The sequence below is a fragment of the Amblyraja radiata genome, chromosome 30 (genome assembly GCF_010909765.2).
Source record: "Amblyraja radiata isolate CabotCenter1 chromosome 30, sAmbRad1.1.pri, whole genome shotgun sequence".
In the NCBI taxonomy this organism is placed as follows: domain Eukaryota; kingdom Metazoa; phylum Chordata; class Chondrichthyes; order Rajiformes; family Rajidae; genus Amblyraja; species Amblyraja radiata.
In genome coordinates this window covers 7009959-7028763 of record NC_045985.1, presented here as the reverse complement: position 1 = coordinate 7028763, position 18805 = coordinate 7009959, and the positions used below count along the sequence as shown (strand labels likewise).

Below are 18805 nucleotides of genomic sequence, written 5' to 3'. Positions count from 1 at the left end.
GAGAGAAGGCGTGAACCACACGGGCAGCACCCGAGGTCAGGATCGAACCCGCTCACCAGAACTAGGAGACAGCAGCACTACTTGTGTCACTGCGCTGCCCTATTATTACACGCGTCACAGGGATCAAATCTACACAAGATCAGGAAATCGAAACTGGAAAGCCTCACCAGAACTCCAGAAATCTTCTGTTTCTGTTGCTGCTCCATTCGCTGGATCTCTGATTTCTTTTTTGTGAGAGACTGGATGGAAGATTTCGCCTGATCCTGGGATTGTGATTGAAAATCAGAGAATAAAAGTGTTAGATTATAAAGATGGAATTAAACAATGATGCGATCAAAATCGGTTTGCTTTTACCTTGTAGGTTTCAACAGCTTCTTTAACCGGCATGAAGCTGTGAGACTTGTGTTCCCGCCCAGCTGCACAAATCACACAGATCAGCTTCTTGTCAGTTTCACAAAACAGCTTCAGTTCTTCCTGATGTTCCTCGCACTGAAGTTTACTTTCCTTCTCTGTCCGATTCAGGCTCAGTGTTCGAAATTTCTCAGACAGTCTCGCCAAGGCCCGACTCACCCTGAGGGTGCGGTCTGTAAACACCTCTCTACATTCCGGGCAGGAGTTTCTCCCCTCCCTGTCCCAACTCTGTGTGATACAGGAGCGGCAGAAGTTGTGCCCACACTCCAGTGCCACCGGATCGGTGAAGAAATCCAGGCAGATGGGACAAACTACCTCCTCGGTCCAACTCTCGACCTGGTCTTTCGAAGCCATTTTAACATTTGATTTTAACCATCCACTTCCTGGTTTAAAACGCATTCCCATTCGCTGAAACTGCTGACACTGCGCACGCAGCCGTCTCGGGGAATGAATGTAATTCGGCTGCAAGTGTTCAGTGTGAAGATGCAGAAACACGGCTGAGGGGAGGCGGAGCTCAACCCCGTCAATCACAGCCCTGACCAAAAAGCCGATGTCATTTGTAATCAGCTTCGGGTAAATTTCATTCCCTTAAACTAAATACATCCGTGTTTCCTCTCGTGAATTGTTCATTAAATTAGGCTGCACAATAATATTCGTTCTATAGCAAACACTGTTATTTTATTTAACAGTCTCATGTGCAAACTTGAATTCAACTCAATGATTCAATTATACTCTATTGTCACATGTATCAAGGGACGGTGAAATTCTTTGTTTTTCCATGTAATCCAGTAAAATACAGACCTCACCCAGGCAGTACAGAGAGAGTCGCCACGTTTCTAGCGCCGACAAAGTTGCGATAAGTTCAGTGAATTCAACGTTATTTTCCTCTCATGGATTATTTTTTCCAATTTCATTCCCTGCTCCCATTTACATATCCTCAATAAGACCTGTACTGTCCTCGTCTGATCAACATCAACACCAATTCATTCACTCTGGTTCAGCGGACTCGTAATTCTTCTAAGTTTCAGACATGCCAAACTTCCTCGGTCTTCGGAGGAAGTAGAGGCGTTTAGATGTAAAGGAGGCCACATCGAGAGAACCGAGTGCCATAGACGAGGATAGAGGAGATGCAAGTGAATCTCTGCCTCCCATGAAAGGGCTGTTTGTGTTCCTGAATGGTGGTGAGGGTCGAGGTGTAGGGACAGAGTGGCGCCTCCCCTGGTGGGTTGTAGGGGAAAGCGCCTGGGGATGGGATGATGGGGTGAAAGATGAAGACCAGGGATCTCTACGCTTATTCTCTCTGGAGGGGAGCGAGGTGAGATCTGATGTGCAGATAGTGGTGGAGATACAAGTGAGGGCACCATCAATAGCAGTAGAGTTGAAGCCCTGTTTCCTGAAGAAAGAGGACACCTCCGATGTCTTGGAGTAGAAGACCTCTCGCTGCTCCCCCTCTGTGATCCTGAACCAGTCTGAAGAAAGGTCTCGACCTGAAACGTCACCCATTCCTTCTCTCCAGGGATGCTGCCTGTCCCACTGAGTTACTCCAGCTTTTTGTAACCCAGTCTATCCTCGGTTTAAACCAGCATCTGCATTTCCTTCCTACACACCTCATCTAGAGCACTGATGTAGCGGAGACGGAGGAACTGAGAGAAGGGGATGGCATCCTCACAGGAGGCTGGGCTGGAGGAGGCACAGACTGGGTAGCTGTTGGAGTGAGTGCGTTTGTGGTCAATGTCCCGATGTCCAAGGAAAAATGGAGCCCACAAGAGAGTGGTGAGTATAGGAGCAGGGAGGTTCTACTGCAGTTGTACAGGGTCTTGGTGAGACAACACCTGGAGTATTGCGTACAGTTTTGGTCTCCTAATCTGAGGAAAGACATTCTTGCCATAGAGGGAGTACAGAGAAGGTTCACCAGACTGATTCCTGGGATGGCAGGACTTTCATATGAAGTAAGACTGGATAGACTCGGCTTGTAACTGAATCAAGGGATATGGGGTGAAAGCAGGAAGAGGGTACTGAATTCAGATGATCAGCGGTTAATATGGGCAGAATGGCCTACTCCTGCACCTAATTTCTATGTTTCTACGTTTCTATGGTAACATTTTGGAGAGTGAATCCATTTGTCTGGGATGGAACAAGATTTTTATGAACTGGGCCAATGTGTGGATTAAAGGCTGATTTATCTAACTCGGACAAATGTGATGCAAGTTGGAAAAACAGGTCAGGGCACATTATACACATTAAAACGTTACGCCCTGTGTTATTTTTAGCAGACTAGAGAGACATTGGAATGCAGCCACACAGCTCCATGACAATTGCACCAGGGATGGGCAGGGTGGTGACGAAGGCGTTTGGCACATTTGCTGGGTCCGTGAGGGTATGAAGTACAGGATTTGATACAACTGTACAAGACACTAGTAAGATGCACACCTCCAGATTCAGGGACAGTTTCTTCCCAGCTGTTCTCAGGCAACTGAATCATCCTCCCACAACCAGAGAGCTGAACTACTATCTACCTCATTGGTAGATCTGCATCACACAACAGCCTGTCTGTCTTTTCGTCTTTTTTTTGTTATTTCAGTGTGTTTCAAAATTGTGGGTTAATCTTCTCTGGTGTATTTTATGTGGGGGGTGGGGGAGGGGTCGGGGAAAACTTATTTTCAATCTCTTACCTTGTCGGAGATGCGATTGTTTTCCGGATCATATCTCCGGTCGCTCTGCGGCCTAACATCATGGAGCTGGCGGCCTTGCTTATGATTATGATTATGATACACTGTAATGGATCGATTGTAATCATGCATTGTCTTTACGCTGACTGGAGTGCACGCAACAAAAGCTTTTCACTCTACCAGATTTTAAAACCAAGCTCTAAAGTCCATACAGTTTGGGGTTTACTTCATTTAAACACTGAAAGCACTTGGCACCAAATTCGAATAAACAAATCTTATCTATTAGGTTATTGTGCATTTTACTGGTTGTGCGAATTATCCAAATTCAACAAAGGGGGGTTAATCTGTTAATGTATCAATTCGTCATGTTTAGGGGGTCTTTACCCTCAAAGAGGATCCGCTCATAGCTTCCACAAATGCTTCTTGATCAATTAAATTCTACCAGAAGTTCACTTCTCGCTCCTGCATTGAGGGTCTCTCCACTATTCCACCTCATGCATGCGCCGTATCTGCAGACTCTTGTGTCCCAGTGAATTCTGGACATCAACAACGATGACCCAAGCATTATAAATGATTACATTAAACAAATCACATGTTTGTAGAACTTAAAAATAGCAGAATATGGTTTAAAAATATGCAGCACGTCGAGAATGTTAGCACAAATTTCATGCATGTTCAGTTCAGTTCAGTTCGCTGCAGTGCCGCTTTCAACTGATGCCGAGCTGTTTAAATGTTTAAGAAAGAACTGCAGATGCTGGAAAAATCGAAGGTAGACAAAAATGCTGGAGAAACTCAGCGGGTGAGTAGCATCTATGAAGCGAAGGAATAGGTAACGTTTCGGGTCGAGACCATTCTTCAGGCTGCCCCACCCGCTGAGTTTCTCCAGCATTTGTGTCTTCATCCGAGCTGTCTAAATGCTTGCGCGGCGCAGGGTCCCCACCTGGTGCTAAAAATCGATACTGCGGAATCGGCCGATATGCCCGTGGGGATGGTGAATCTGGGGCAGAGAGAATGAACAGATTGCGATGCTGGAGGCCGGCATCGACGTGGGAGCAGCGGCGGTGACTGAGACACAATCCGACATGACGAGAGAAACGAACAGGTGAGACCGCAAGAGCTACCTGGTTGTCTAACTTGAGTAATACATTGTGCTGTTAATGTGTGTGTGTGTGTGTGTGTGTGTGTGTGTGTGTGTGTGTGCGCGCGCGTGCGTGTGTGCGTGTGTGTGTGCGTGCGTGCGTGTGTGTGTGTGAGAGTGTGTGTGTGTGTGTGTGTGTGTGTGTGTGTGTGTGTGTGTGTGTGTGTGTGTGTGTGTGTGTGTGTGTGTGATGTCTGTGTGTGAGTCGTGTGTATGTGTCTGTGTGTGTGTGTCTATGTGTGTGTGTGCTGTGGTTTGGATTCTATGTGTGTGTGGCGCTGTGTGTGAGTCTGTGTGTATGATCTTGGTGTGTGTGTGTGGTGTGTGTGTGTGTGGGTGTGTGTGTGGGTGTGTGTGTGGGTGTGTGTGGGGTGTGTGTTGGTGTGTGTGAGTTGTGTGTGAGTCTGTGTGTCTGACTGTGTGTGTGTGGTGTGTTTTATGGTTTGTGTGTGTGTGCTGTTGTGTGGTATGTGTGAGTTTGTGTGTGTGTGTGGTTGTTCTGTGTGTGTGTGGTGTGTGTCTGTGTGTGTGTGTGTGTGTGTGATGTGTGTCTGTGTGTGTGTGTGTGTGTGTGTGTGTGTGTGTGTGTGTGGTGTCTGTGTGTCTGTGTGTGTGTGTGTGTGCCTGTGTATTTTTTTGTAAACCAGCATCTGCAGTTCTACTTATTGCTAGCAAATGGAATCAGCAGTGGGGCATCGAGGGCGAGATGGGCCGAAGGGCCTGCCCGTATTTTCCCCGTCTCTGGAGAAACACAGAGTGCTGGAGTAACTCAGCGGGTCAGGCAGCATCTGTGGAGAACATGGATCGGTGACGTTTCACAGAGTGCTGGAGTAACTCAGCGGGTTAGACAGTATCTCTGGAGAACGTGGAGATGTGACGTTTCAGTTCGAGACCCTTCATCTTCTTACAAACCAGCATCTGCAGTTCCTTCTTACAGCCTGAAGAAGGGTCTCGACCTGAAACGTCACCTATTCTTGGTTTCTTGGTCCTCCAAAATATTCCAAATGGAATTTAAACTGGAGGTGGTGAAGGGATGGCTTAAGCCAGAAATGGTTATTGGGAAGAAAGAGCTACTTTAAATTTAGTTGCATCTGGTTGGGTAACTATAGTTGGGTGGAGATTATTCCATGCTTTAATTGTGCGGGGGAAGAACGAATTGCTGTACACATCTGTCTTTGTATCTGGGATCACAAATTGGATCGAATGCCCTCGTCTGCTCCTAATTGGTTTGGGTTTGGTGTAGGTCTTGTAGTCTATGTCGAGCTGACCATTTAACATTTTGTAAAAACAGGTCAAACGGTGAGCTTCACATCTGTCTTGGAGAGGGTTCCTTCCACCCCAGAGAATTCAGAAGTTTGGTGACACTCGCTTCTCTCTCATAGGTGTTAGTAACAAATCGAGCTGCCTGTCTTTGGACACGTTCGATGGAAGAGGTGTTTTTATTTGTGTATGGGTCCCATGCTGCAACTGCGTAGTCCTTTCTCTCCAGAGATGCTGCCTGACCCGCTGAGTTACTCCAGCGCTATGTGAAGCGTCACCTGTTACTTGACCCGCTGAGTTACTCCAGCACTTTGTGATTTTTGCTCCAGAGTCCAGCGCCTGCAGTTCCTGGTGGCTTGGTTTCCTCGGTGGAGGGTGAGGGAAGCTTCTATGTTGGACTGAGAAGATCCAATATGACCCTCAGTGTGTTCTCTCAGGCTCTGTCCGTGGAGCGACACCACCACCTACAGGTCACGGCCGGTGCTGCAGGGGCCAGGATCTTGTGCGGTGAGGGTGGAGGTCTCTGTGGTTTCCCCGTTGACCCAGGTCTGTGTTTGTTTCCCACAGACCCCGGTGCTGCCCCCCACCATCACCGACCAGGTGCGGCTCTGGGAACTCGAACGTGACCGGCTACAGTTCACCGAATGCAAGTTCACAGTGTGGTGGCTGCACCGGAGAGAGGTTGTGGGGGATGGGGAGAGGGAGGGGACTGGGGGGGCGGGGGGGTCAAGGATGGGGGAGCGCGGGGCAGGAGGGTGGGGGGCGGGGAGAGGGATGGGGGGGATGGAGAGAGGGGGATGGGGATGGGGGAGGGCAGAGAGGGGGGTTGGGGAGAGGGGAGGGGTGCGGAGATGGGCTGAGGGGAGACGGGGGGATGGGAGACGGGAGGGGGAGGGGAGACGGGGGGGTGAGGGGAGGCGGATGGTGAGAGGGAGTGGGGAGAAGATGGGGTGGGGAGAGAAGGGACGGGCAGAAAGCAGCCTCGAGATCTCACGGTCGAGTTTAGGGTGAACTCCCCCTTCTCATTGTGCCCCTCCTTACTTCCCCCACCCACTTCACTCCCCCCCCATCTCTCTCTCCCCCCACAGGTGTGCTGTACAACCAGTTCCTGTCGCAGGTGGACTTTGAGTTGCTGCGTGACTATGCGCGGGACCTGGGGGTGCTGGTGTGGGAGAATCCCCCCAAGCGGCTGATGGTGGTCACCCCCACCGGCCACCCCGACGTCAAACGCTTCTGGAAACGGCAGAAACACAACTGACCACCCGGGGAATCTCCCCACATTCACGCCCCCTCCCCTCCCCCCCATTCCCGCCTCCCACCCCTCCCCCCCAAAGCCCAGACTAGAGTAACCCTCCCAGCTTTGTCTCCCCCTCCCGCACATTCAGTCTGAAGAAGGGTCTCGACCCAAACCGTCAGCTGTTCCTTTCTCTTCAGAGACGCTCACAAGTTATAGGAGATTAATTAGTCCATTCGGCCCATCGAGTCCACTCCACCATTCAATCATGGCTGAACTCTGCCTCCTAATCCCATTATCCTGCCTTCTCCCCATAACCCTTGACACGCGTTCAGGCTGCCTGACCCGCTGAGTTACTCCGGCACTCTGTGTCATCTCCATGTTCCCCAGAGATGCTGCCTGACCCGCTGAGTTACTCGGCACTTTGTCTCCATCTCCACCAGATTCCATTCCACAAAGATAGACACAAAAAGCTGGAGTAACTCAGCGGGACGGGCAGCATCTCTGGAGAGAAGGAATGGGTGACGTTTCGGGTCGAGACCCTTCTTCAGACCTGCCTCTCCCGCTGAGTTACTCCGGCACTCTGTGCCCTGTCCATGTTCCCCAGAGATGCTGCCTGGATCCTCCCCTACCCCCCACCCAGGTCACGGGGAGGATTGTTGGGGGTGGGGGGGTGTCCACTGGGTCCAGTCCCCAGCACCCCCTCCCCAAGTTGGGCTGGGCAGCGGGAACCGTCCCACCCTCCCGACCACGCGTGATCCTGGGACCGGCGAAGATTCACCACCGACAGAGGCGGCCGCTGTTTCTGTGTGTTTTTGCATTTTCTTAATAAAAGGTGGATGAAGAGAAGTCTGTCTCAGTGCACGTTGCCAACGCCATCCCAGAGAGCAGAGAACACTTTGTAAAATAAAACTTAATTCACAGAAGTATTCACGTGTACACACCAGCGCCCAGCGTTCAACACATTCATATTATGCAGGAAGGAACCGCAGATGCTGGTTTAAACCGCAGATACACACACACACACAAAATGCTGGAGTAATTGAATTGAATCCTTTATTTGTCATTCAGACCTTTCGGTCTGAACGAAATGCTGTTGCCTGCAGCCATACATGTAATAATAACAAAACACAATAAACACAAATTAACATCCACCACAGTGAGTTCACCAAACACCTCCTCACTGTGATGGAGGCAAAAGTCTTAGAGTTACTGTCTCTTCCCTCCTGTTCTCCCTCTGCGCCGAGGCGATACCCCACCGGGCGATGGCGCCCCGGGGGGTGGTCGAAGCTGCCCGCAGCTGTTGCAACGGGTGCTCCGGAAAACAGGCACCAGCCTGTGACCTGCGAGCTCCCGACATTGTCCTCCACCGGCCCGCGGCCGAGCCCAGGATCCAGGTCGCCGCCGCCTCAGCCGCCGTAGCACCGTCTCCGCTCCGCACCGGGCCGCCCACAAGGCAGCGTCTCAGCCCCGCACCGGGCTGCTCACACGGGAGCACCTTCCAGCCGGTAGCCGTGCCGGCCGCACAGGAGTGTCTCAGCCCCGCACCGGGCTGCCCCCACGGAAGCACCTTCCAGCCGGTAGCCGTGCCGGCCGCACAGGAGTGTCTCAGCCCCGCACCGTTCGCCCTCACCGGAGCGCCGAGTCGTGCCGCTACCCGGACGTCGCCACAGCTCGAAGACGGCCAGCCTCGCGTTGGTGAGTCCTGGCTGGCTCTACCTCCGGACCCTCGAGGTCGGTCGCAGGTTGGAGGCCGCCAGCTCCGCCATTAGGCCTCAGCGCAGACGGGGGAAGAGAAGGGGGATACGACAAAGGTCGCATTCCCCCGAAGGGAGAGACAGAAAGCTCTGTTTCACCCTCCCCCCACACACATAACACCACCTAATAACCAAAAAAATTACTAAACTAGACAAAAAAAACCGACATAAAAAGTAAAAACAGACAGACTCAGTGGGACAGACAGTATAGTTTAGTTTAGAGATACAGCACGGAAACAGGCCCTTCGGTCCACCGGATCCACACCGACCAGCGATCCCCGCACACTAACACCATCCTACACCCATTAGGGACAATTTGTGCATTCACCAAACCAATTAACCTACAAACCAGCACGTCTGTGGAGTGTGGGAGGGAACAGAAGATCTCGGAGAAAACCCACGCAGGTCAGGGGGAGAACGTGCAAACTCCGTACAGACAGCGCCCGTAGTCGGGATCGAACCCGGGTCTCCGGCGCTGCATTCGCTGTAAGGCAGCAACTCTACCGCTGCGCCACCGTGACCGATTTGTGGAATTCTCTGCCTCAGATGACAGTGGAGGCCGATTCACTGGATGCGTTCAACAGAGAGTTAGATGGAGCCCTTAGTGCTGGTGGAATCAAGGGATATGGGGAGAAGGTAGGAACGGGGAACTGATTGTGGATGATCAGCCATGATCACATTGAATGGCGGTCCTGGCTCGAAGGGCCGAATGGCCTCCTCCTGCACCTATTGTCTATTTATCGATGTATCCCATCTTGTCCCCCTCCCCTAAACCTCTCCTCTTCTCCCTCCCCTCCTTTCTCACCTCTCTTGACCCCCCCCCACGCCTCCTCCCCTCTCCGCTTCCCCCCCCCCCCCCCCTCCCCCCCCCCCCCCCCCCCCCCCCCCCCCCCCCTCACCAAGGAAAGGTTTCGAGGGATAGACACAAAGTGATGGAGTAACCCAGCGGGTCAGGCAGCATCTGTGGAGAGAAGGAGTGGGTGACGTTTCGGGTGGAGATCCTTCTTCAGACTGAGAGTCGGGGGGAGAGGGAAACGAGAGATATAGACGGTGATGTAGAGAGATATAGAACAATGAATGAAGGATACGCACAAATAGTTTGCATGATACGGTGTTGTGCAATGTGTTGGAGAATTGAGTAACGGACGAGGTGACGCCAGGTGGCAGCCTGTTTGAACTTCCTCATTCGGGAGGAAGTGGATGTACTTGTGGATACAAAGTGCTGGAGTAACTCAACGCTTTGGGTATCATTCTTGGGGGAAACCAGCTGAGTTACTCACTTTGCACTTTGCGAAATTGCTCGCAATTTGTTTAATTTGACGACACGAGCCCCTCGGTCCACCAAGTCTACGCCGACCAACAATCTCCGCACACTAACACCATCCTACACGCACTTCGCGTAACTCAATTCAATCTCCCTCATATATACCAATTTCTAAAACACCTCTATCCATCTATCCGCTATAAATATTATGTCGGATCTTATTTGTAAATACATTTTAGTTTATATCTATATCAAAAGTAAGATCTTGACCACTTCCGATGTTATTCCGCCCATCTATCTCCACCTATCCCCAAACTCGCCTTTACGCCGCTGTTGAATTCCGCACCAACACCGCTTGTGTCGCGTTGTTACTCGGGGGGAGTTTAGGACCCGGGGGAGCCCGGAGCTCAGGACCCGCCGCCCACCCGCGGCTGCTGCTGAACCCGCGGGAAGGGAGATTGTTTCAATCTTTATATTTTCACTAAAGTAATTTCTGTTCCGTTGCCGGACGCGGTTAACGCGTTAAAATGAACGGATCGACAGACAGACAGACAGCTCTGATTTCAGTTGCTGTTTATTTCACTCTTCCCACATTTACATTTTTTTTTACACCCGGAGCGGAACCGGAGCAGATTCTCAGCCACTTGTTTACATACCCAGTCCAGAAGAAAGGATAAAGTTTCTCCGTGAATTTATTCCCAGTGAAGGTGTGGAGATGGGACTTGGTGTCCGCGTCGTAAAATGAAACTGTCCCGGACTCGTAACTGAGATAAACTCCCACCCTCCCGGGGATGGGACGGGCGGGGAGATGGGATGGAGGGGAGGTGAATGCTTGAAACTCGTCACCCCCCCACCAACTCTGCCGCCCGATGCTCCAGACTCCAGTCTCCGGGGTCAGTGGGGCTAGACGCTTCCTCTCCACAGACTCTGCGGCGACTCCCAGACTCCAACGCCCACTCCCCGCCACCTCCACCTCCCAGTAATGTCTCCCCGATGTGAATCCCTCCGATCCCAGCACACACAGCCAGTCTGTAAACCTCTTCCCGGTGTCAGGGAGAATCCTCCGGTCCAGGATCCGTCTCACCCTCTTCCGATCCTCAGACACCTCGAGCTCCGCATGCGCTGTTTCCACATCCAGGGTGACGGAGACTGGGGGGAGAAGCAGAGAATCAGAGAGTCCCCGGGGGTCAGGGAGAGACTCGGGCAGCGCGGCCCCGGGACCGGGGGAGAAGCCGCTCGGCTTCAGCCACAGCCGGCGGACAACTGAAATCTTGCCCGGGGTTTCACCCCAACCACATCCGGTTGGCAACAGACATCTTTCCCATAGTTCTTACCCAGGGAAGGAGAGGGGAATTTTGTGAGGTGGGGGAGGGTGGACGGGGAGGACGAGTGCGGAGAATGAGGAGACTTGCGAGATTGCGGTGGGGATGGAGGAATGAGGCGGGCTATTCAGATATGGAGGCAGATCGGAGTAAGAGGATATTGAGGTGAGTGGTAGTTTGAGGTTGTTAAAGAGGAGGTAGAGGTGTGGGGTGGAGTCACCATGATCATAGTGAATGGGGGGGAGACATGAGGGGCCAGATGACCTGCCCCTGTTTCTTTGAGTGGAGGGTGAGAGAGGGAGGGGTGGCTTGGACCATGGAAGGAAGCAGAGGTTGAATGATCGGGTGTTGGACAGAATGGGTGGAGACTTGTGGTTGTAGGGTCGCTGAAAGAGAAGTGATTCACGGGTGGATTTGATGGGTGTGTACAACCAAGAACACACTGATCTATGTGAACCAATATATGAACTTCACTGAGGGACTTGACAATGTTGCGCATGTAAGGCTGGTCCAGAAAGTGAAGGCAGGTGGGATCCAAGGCGAGCTGGTGAAATGGATCCACAATTGGCTTGGTGGTTGGAGGTAGAAGGTAGCGGTAGAAGGATGAGTTTTCTGCTTGGAGGTCTGTGACTGGTGGAGTGCAGCAGAGATCGGTGCTGCAGCAGGGATATCAAATCAAGAGTGCAGGTTTATCTTGAGAGCAAGGAATTTTAAAGTGGATCTGAGTAGTAAGTTTTCTTTACACTGAGAGTGGGTGATATCTGGAACATGCTACAGAGGAGGCGGTGGTGAGATCTAATCATTATATTTGAGGCACTTATCTAGGCGAGGTGCAGAAGAATACCAATGTAATGTGGGCAAATCGATTAGTAAAGCTGGGAAATAGGTGGACATGGGCATGATGGGCCGAAGGGCCTGACGCTGTAATGTACAACCATGGCTCTCAGCTCCAAGAGCACTGAATGACTGAGTCTCCACAGCCACCTGTGCAGGGAATTCCAAAGGTTCCCCAGTCTCTGCGTGCAGTAATGTCTCCTTATCTCTGTCCTACATGGTGCAGCCCACATTCTGAGAGGGTGCCCGTTCTCCACACCCCTCAGACAGGGGAAACATCCTCCCCGCATCCAGCCCACTGAGCCCTGTAAGAACTTTGTGTTTCACTGAGATCTGCCCCCAATACACCCGAACTCTTGAGTACACCGGCCTAGTCTACTCAATCTCACCCCGCACAACAAACTCATTGTCCCAGGAACAAGTATTGTTAATCTTTGCTGCATTTCCTCTGTGTCAAGTCTGTCAATTTATCGGTACACAGGAGCATAGGAACACAAGAAAACAGGAGCAGGATTAGGATCCGCTCCTCAGGCTTGCCCCTCCATTCAATGTGATCATGGCTGATCTAAGCTGCCACCAATTCCTCTTCTGTGTGAGTTCCCCATAATCTTAAATATTCGATCTATCAAATATTTATTTGTAGCCAAGTTGCACATATCCAATAACTCAGCCTTTTACCACCACCTTGGAAACAACATTCCAGATATTCACTAGCCGATGGAATACAACATTTACCTGAAGGTCGCAGACAGAGGATGTTGGTAGAGGGTACACAAAAAAGCTGGAGAAACTCAGCGGGTGCAGCAGCATCAGCGATGGAATACAACATTTACCTGAAGGTCGCAGACAGAGGATGTTTGTAGAAGGTTGTTTTTCAGACTGGAGACAGAGTCCACAGTTGTTCCTTATTTATATACACGATTGGTCGTGTATGTAGGTTGCACGGTTAGTCAGTTTGCAGATGGAACTAAAATTGGTGACATTGTGGAGAGTGAAGAAGGTTATCTGAGAGTAAATGGGATCCCTGTGAACTGGGCCAATGGGCTCAGGAACGGCAGGTGGGATTTATTCATGTGGAGGTGAGGTGATGCACTTTGCTGAGACAAACCAGGGCAGGACATACACAGTCAACGGGGAACTTTATAGAACTGAGAGATCTCGGGCTGCAGGTACACAGTGCCATGGAAGATGCAACAGTGACAGGCAGGGTGGTGAGGAATGTGTTTGTCACTCATGCTTTCATAGGTCAGGATATTAAATACAACGTTTGACAAAATAAGGTTGTTAGCAAATTAGAGAGGGTGCAAAAGGATTTATGATAATTTCATCAGGTCTTAAGGGCTGGGTTATAAGGAGACGTTGGACAGGGAGGGACATTTGTCTTTGGAGCCCATCCAGGTGCTTTTATAGATGTGTATAAGATCTATATAAGGTGCACAGATAGGGTGAATAGCCACAGTATTTCACCCAAAGCAGGAGTATGAACGTCTGACTCTGTGATGCTTCCCAACTGATGGGTTTAGTGGTATCTCCAATTTCCCTTCAGTCCACAATACTATTAATGTTTGCATCTAGGTATTGCTTAAAGATATCAGAAGGAATAATGGAAAAGGTACAAGCTTTACCTTGCTTGAAGTCATCAGATGTTTCTTTGAATGCCGTGTTGAACGAAACAGGGCAATTAAACTTTTCAATAGGCAAGGCTTCATCTACCACCGACAGTGGTTTGGCTTCATCACGAACCCTGCAAATATTGAACAGCTGGTTACAAACTGAGCATTAGAAATGTTTTAAGCTGTTCCACAAAACACTTACAATGTTTCCGTCAAGACAATGTCCTACCTTCGCTTGCGACCAGCTTCCTCCTGAAAGAAATAAAGCACAAATCTCAATTGATTGAGATGGACCATCCTCATCCCGATAGTGGGAATTTCACCACATTTCTACAACCCTCTGATAATTCCCATTTCCCAACTCTTATCGCCACTGTCATGCAGAGAGAAAGCGGATATTGCCGCAGAGATGTAGAACGATGGGGGAAAGCACAAGGAATGTTCATGAGAATGACGTCATAACTGAGAGGATGGAACTTAATGAAAAGACGGGGCAGGTCGTGGGATTTCATCTGGAGAGGATGTCAGGAATGATGAGAGGGAATTTAATATTATCGGTGGATTGAAATGGGTGGGGATGAAATAATATCTCAAATTGAAGGGGAGATTAATAATCAAAGCTGAAATGTAACGTGGTCTTCAATAAATACCGAAAGGATTGCAGTCATGAGAACATGGAACTCACTTGCAATGGAAGGACTGACGCCAACAGCTGAGATAAATTTAAGTGCAAGCGGGATAAACACATTAGGGCTCCTGGAATTTGGGGTATTGTTACCGTGTGTGGAGAGTAGATGGGAGGGATGATGAGTGGAGCAGAAAACTTGGCTGGATAGGATGGGCCAAATGGCCTGTCTATGATGTAGAATGGGATGTCATTCTATGGTGAAACAAGATGGACAAAACAAACAGAGCAAATTCCCCCAAGGTGACCACCCACTGCTGATGGGAACCGGATATAGATGATCAATCTGATGTGTGCGCCACGTTCTAGATTTCAATGTTAATCCCCACAATGTGGTCATGGCTGATCTAGCCCAGGACTGAACTCCTCCTCTTTGCCCCATTCCCATCGATTACAATTCCCCGATTTTTTTAAATGTATCCTCCTCTGGTTTAAAATATGTCTGACATGTAAAACCTCTCAGAGTCTCTTGGTTGGAGAATCCCAGATATTCACCGCCCTCTGTCCATTCGTGGAGCTTGGGATCAGATATAGGATCACCTGTCATTGTTCTAAACTCCACATAATACAAACACCTCTCTACATTCCGGCCAGACAGTCCTGAGATCCCATAGATTCAGCGGGAGGCCAATTAGTTTCTGAACAACAACAGCTGGAACAGAGGGAACATTTAATCAGTTCCGAATTACTGGTAAATGCAGCATTTATTTCTGAAATGTCACCCGCCATTTTGTGACTGCACTTTCACTTCACCAAACTGTAGTGTAACCCCTCACCTTCAGAAACACCACACTGTATTTTTGATCCATCTGTTGCTGCAACTTTAAGAGTTCCTCCTGAATGGAATTTAAATTCTCTTGAATCTTTCCAAGATTTTTCTCCATTGTATTTAGAATCTTCTTCTCTTCCTCCCGGATATCTGCCAGTGTGCGCTGCTCTTTCTCAGTGAGAATCTGGTGCATTTCAGCATACTGGGATGTGATCTTGGACTGAAGGTTGTGTGATTGTTCCTGTGAAATAAGAGGTGAAGAACAATATTTATTGTGTTTCCTCACGACTTTAACGGTGACATTTGGCCTGTGCAATTTATTTGCTTTGACAATTCAATAGTTTGTCTAAGGTAGACAAAAATGCTGGAGGAACTCAGCGGGTGAGGCAGCATCTATTGAGAGAAGGAATAGGCGACGTTTCAGGTCGAGACCCTACTTCAGACTTTCAAAGCATTTAGACAGTTTGTCTAACTCAGGGTTGGGGAACCTTTTCATGTTGGAATGCCACATTAAGTTAGCTGTAATCTAATAAGGCTGCATTCAAAAAACTTCAATTATATATATTTCACAATGTACATTGTTTTGTAAAAATCTAACTACTATGTACTAACTTCAAGAAAATGAAAACAATTTGTGAATTCTAAAGTTAACTAAACTTTTAATTACTTTGTTATAACTGCTTTTTTTGGGAAAGCATTGAATATTTGGTTGCAACATGGAGGTACGCAGTTTCAGCTGATCTTCTGGATCCGTCATTTGTAACCTTAAGGGTGTCTTTGTTTGTATTAGGTAGGAGAATGTAGATTCGCAGAAATAAGTGGTTGTAAAGCAAGAAAGCATTTTTCGTGCATGTTGGGGTATTCTATTGCATTTTTCCATGTTTCAATCGGATATTTCTTAGCGTTAAAAAAGGACTTTAAAATGTCATCTTCTGAGAGCTCAATCAATTCCATATATAGTTCTTTAGGAGCCTTGGAGACATAGAAACATAGAAATTAGGTGCAGGAGTAGGCCATTCGGCCCTTCGAGCCTGCACCGCCATTCAATATGATCATGGCTGATCATCCAACTCAGTATTCTATACCTGCCTTCTCTCCATACCCCCTGATCCCTATAGCCACAACAGTATCATAACGGAGACATCAACAGTAAGGTTGAAATGCTAATTTGAGTGTGATGTCTTGATTCTCAAAGTCAGTGAACCTTTCATTGTATTCTTTAATTAATACGTTTATAACAGCTGCGTATTCTTCAAATAATTTGCATGAATCCTCCTGCTCATCAATGACCTTCACTTACTGGGGGAAATGTTTATCCTGAAATTTAATTTTGAAGAGTTTTGAAAAAAGATAGCTTTTTTCAAAATGCTTGGATTCTTTTTGCCACACATCATATATAGACATAGTTTTACCTTGCAAAGAAACATTCAAATCATTTTGCTCTGACATGATATCACAGGGAAATGTAGTATTTCTATAGAAATCTTCTTTCAATAATTCACATTGCTGATTCTGTTCTTCATGAAATTTAACTACCTGTTCTCGCAACGATGAAAATGTTGCTAACACCTGTCCCTGCAATAGCGAACGCACTTTACAATGATACGGTAAATCCACACTGAATGCCTCATCGTCCAACTTTAGCATATTACGAAACTGACGATGCCATGTTGCATTTGCACAAATATAGTTAACAATACTTATAACTTGTTGCAAAGTGTCACTTAAAATAGTAGATTTAGCACAGAGATTTTGCTGATGCAAGGTACAATGAAATGAAATTAGAGCATCTGGATCTGATAATACCTTTTTTTAAATCTGTGTAATAAACCCTTCACGTTTTCCTGTCATGGAAGGTCTGTACATACACTCACTAAATTAACCAAATCCAGTCCAACTTCACGACATTTATCTTGAAAGTTGTTGAAGAAATCTATTCCTCGTGTTCTACCTGTAAGAGTGTCCAAAGCGACTAACTCTTCGTGGCAAAGAACATGTTCTGTTATGGCCCGAATGAAGTATAAAACCTGCGCCGAGTCAGTAGTATCAGTTGATTCATCCAAAGCGATTGATTAATGTATAATTTCCTTTTGGAGTATTGCGTGAAGTTGTTCTGTGACGTTGAGGCCTAATTCATGCTGCTGATCAATGATAGTTCTCCTTGAAAGAGGCAGTTGTTTGGACTGTGAAACCTTATCGGGGTCTAAGCATCCTTCAACTTCGACAATGCATTCTTTAACGGTTTCTACATCGCTAAATGGCTTCCCTTCACCCCCCCCCCCCCCCCCCCCCCCCCCCCCAGTATACAAGTCGCTTCAGTAGCATTATTTCCGGGTCTTGCCGCTGCTTGAAATAACTGCCTTTGCTTTTCATCTTTTAATTTCTGCAATGCAACCTTTCGCACCTCACACTCTAAGTTGAAATATTTGTGGTCCTTAGGACTGGCATAATGCTGATGAGCATTGGATTTCTTCAATGTTGATATTACAGTATCACAAAGCAAGCAAATCATCTTAACTTGAGCAGAAACAAGTCAAGTCAAGTCAATGGAGTTTATTGTCATGTGTCCCTGATAGGACAATGAAATTCTTGCTTTGATAATATTGCAGTTCGCAATACTCATTAAAAACTTTTTTTTTCTTCCCTCAGCGTTCTTTTGCGTATTTTTTTTTTACATGATGGGCTGTTAATCAGACATAATTTTTAAAAATACAGTCGTACAAATACGCTGTTTAACTATTCCCAAATTCAACTTCAAACGTAAAGGCACGTGTACCACTATCAAAAGTTGATAATACTGAAGACTGGACGGCCAGCGGACTCTCCCAGACATTTTCCCTCTGGTCAACCAGCCTCAGGCGGTGGTGGCGCCAATTAGGCAGTGAGGTTAACGTACATTCTAGAGTCGCCCTCATGACTTACTAATGTTTTAATTGCGGCCGTCAGTCGGGGAGGATTATTTAGTTGAATCTTCTTTTACTCTTTGGTATTTTAAATACGTTCATTTTAAGATTAAAATAAAATTAATAAAAGTCAAACAAAAACATATTAATAAAAATAAATGGATTTGTTCTACAAAATTTGGATTCATTCAAAAATCCGCACTTAATGGCCGCAGGTTCCCCACCCCTGGTCTAAATGCTTCTGAAATGTCGTGAGTGTAATTTTATAACCCATCAATCCTCTACCCCCAATACAATTCCCTGCTGCCTGTTCCTTTTCACGTGCCCATTAAATCCCATTCATCCGTCCATGACCCAATTTCCCAGGGATTATAACAGTCGCCGATTGACCATTGAACCAGCGTGTATGGGGGACGTGGAAGGGATCCGACGCGGTCACAGGGAGAAGGCGTGAACCACACGGGCAGCACCCGAGGTCAGGATCGAACCCGCTCACCAGAACTAGGAGACAGCAGCACTACTTGTATCACTGCGCTGCCCTATTATTACACGCATCACAGGGATCAAATCTACACAAGATCAGGAAATCGAAACTTAAAAGCCTCACCAGAACTACAGAAATCTTCTGTTTCTGTTGCTGCTCCATTCGCTGGATCTCTGATTTATTTTTTGTAAGAGACTGGATGGAAGATTTCGTCTGATCCTGGGATTGTGATTGAAAATCAGAGAATACAAATGTTAGATTATAAAGATGGAATTAAACAATGATGCGATCAAAATCGGTTTGCATTTACCTTGTACATTTGAACAGCTTCTTTAACCGGCAAGAAGCGGTGATCTCTGTGTTCCCGCGCATCTCGACAAATCACACAGATCAGCTTCTTGTCAGTTTCACAAAACAGCTTCAGTTCTTCCTGATGTTCCTCGCACTGAAGTTTACTTTCCT

General features: G+C 47.9%; 3 protein-coding genes across 3 annotated transcripts in view; 2 read left to right on the top strand and 1 right to left on the bottom strand.

The window, feature by feature from the left end:
- Positions 1–2808, top strand: part of LOC116989939 (nuclear factor 7, brain-like) — a 209072-nt gene extending 206264 nt beyond the window's left edge. The window contains exon 7 of the mRNA XM_033047492.1: positions 2682–2808. Coding sequence (XP_032903383.1) covers positions 2682–2808 — 127 coding nt within the window. The remainder of the gene's footprint in view (positions 1–2681) is intronic.
- Positions 2809–4105: 1297 nt separating this feature from the next.
- On the top strand, positions 4106–6928 carry LOC116989938 (general transcription factor IIH subunit 4-like). The gene is made up of 3 exons (XM_033047491.1): positions 4106–4182; positions 5916–6122; positions 6565–6928. Exons 1-3 carry the CDS (start codon positions 4106–4108, stop codon positions 6734–6736), a joined length of 456 nt encoding a protein of 151 aa, XP_032903382.1. The 3' UTR covers positions 6737–6928.
- A 561-nt stretch (positions 6929–7489) lies between these two features.
- LOC116989937 (E3 ubiquitin-protein ligase TRIM39-like) lies at positions 7490–10871 on the bottom strand (the record flags this gene model as incomplete). Its single annotated transcript, XM_033047490.1, has 2 exons — positions 7490–7517; positions 10390–10871. Coding segments are annotated over 2 exons (510 nt in total), but the record flags the coding sequence as incomplete, so codon positions are not given.
- Between the last annotated feature and the right edge of the window lie 7934 nt (positions 10872–18805).

Coding starts and splice junctions, on each gene's coding strand:
- LOC116989938 (XM_033047491.1), top strand. CDS start 4,106: ATGCTGGAGGCCGGCATCGACGTGGGAGCAGCGGCGGTGACTGAGACA. Junction 4,183..5,915: donor ATGACGAGAGAAACGAACAG/GTGAGACCGCAA, acceptor GTGTTCTCTCAG/GCTCTGTCCGTGGAGCGACA. Junction 6,123..6,564: donor GACCGGCTACAGTTCACCGA/ATGCAAGTTCAC, acceptor CTCTCCCCCCAC/AGGTGTGCTGTACAACCAGT.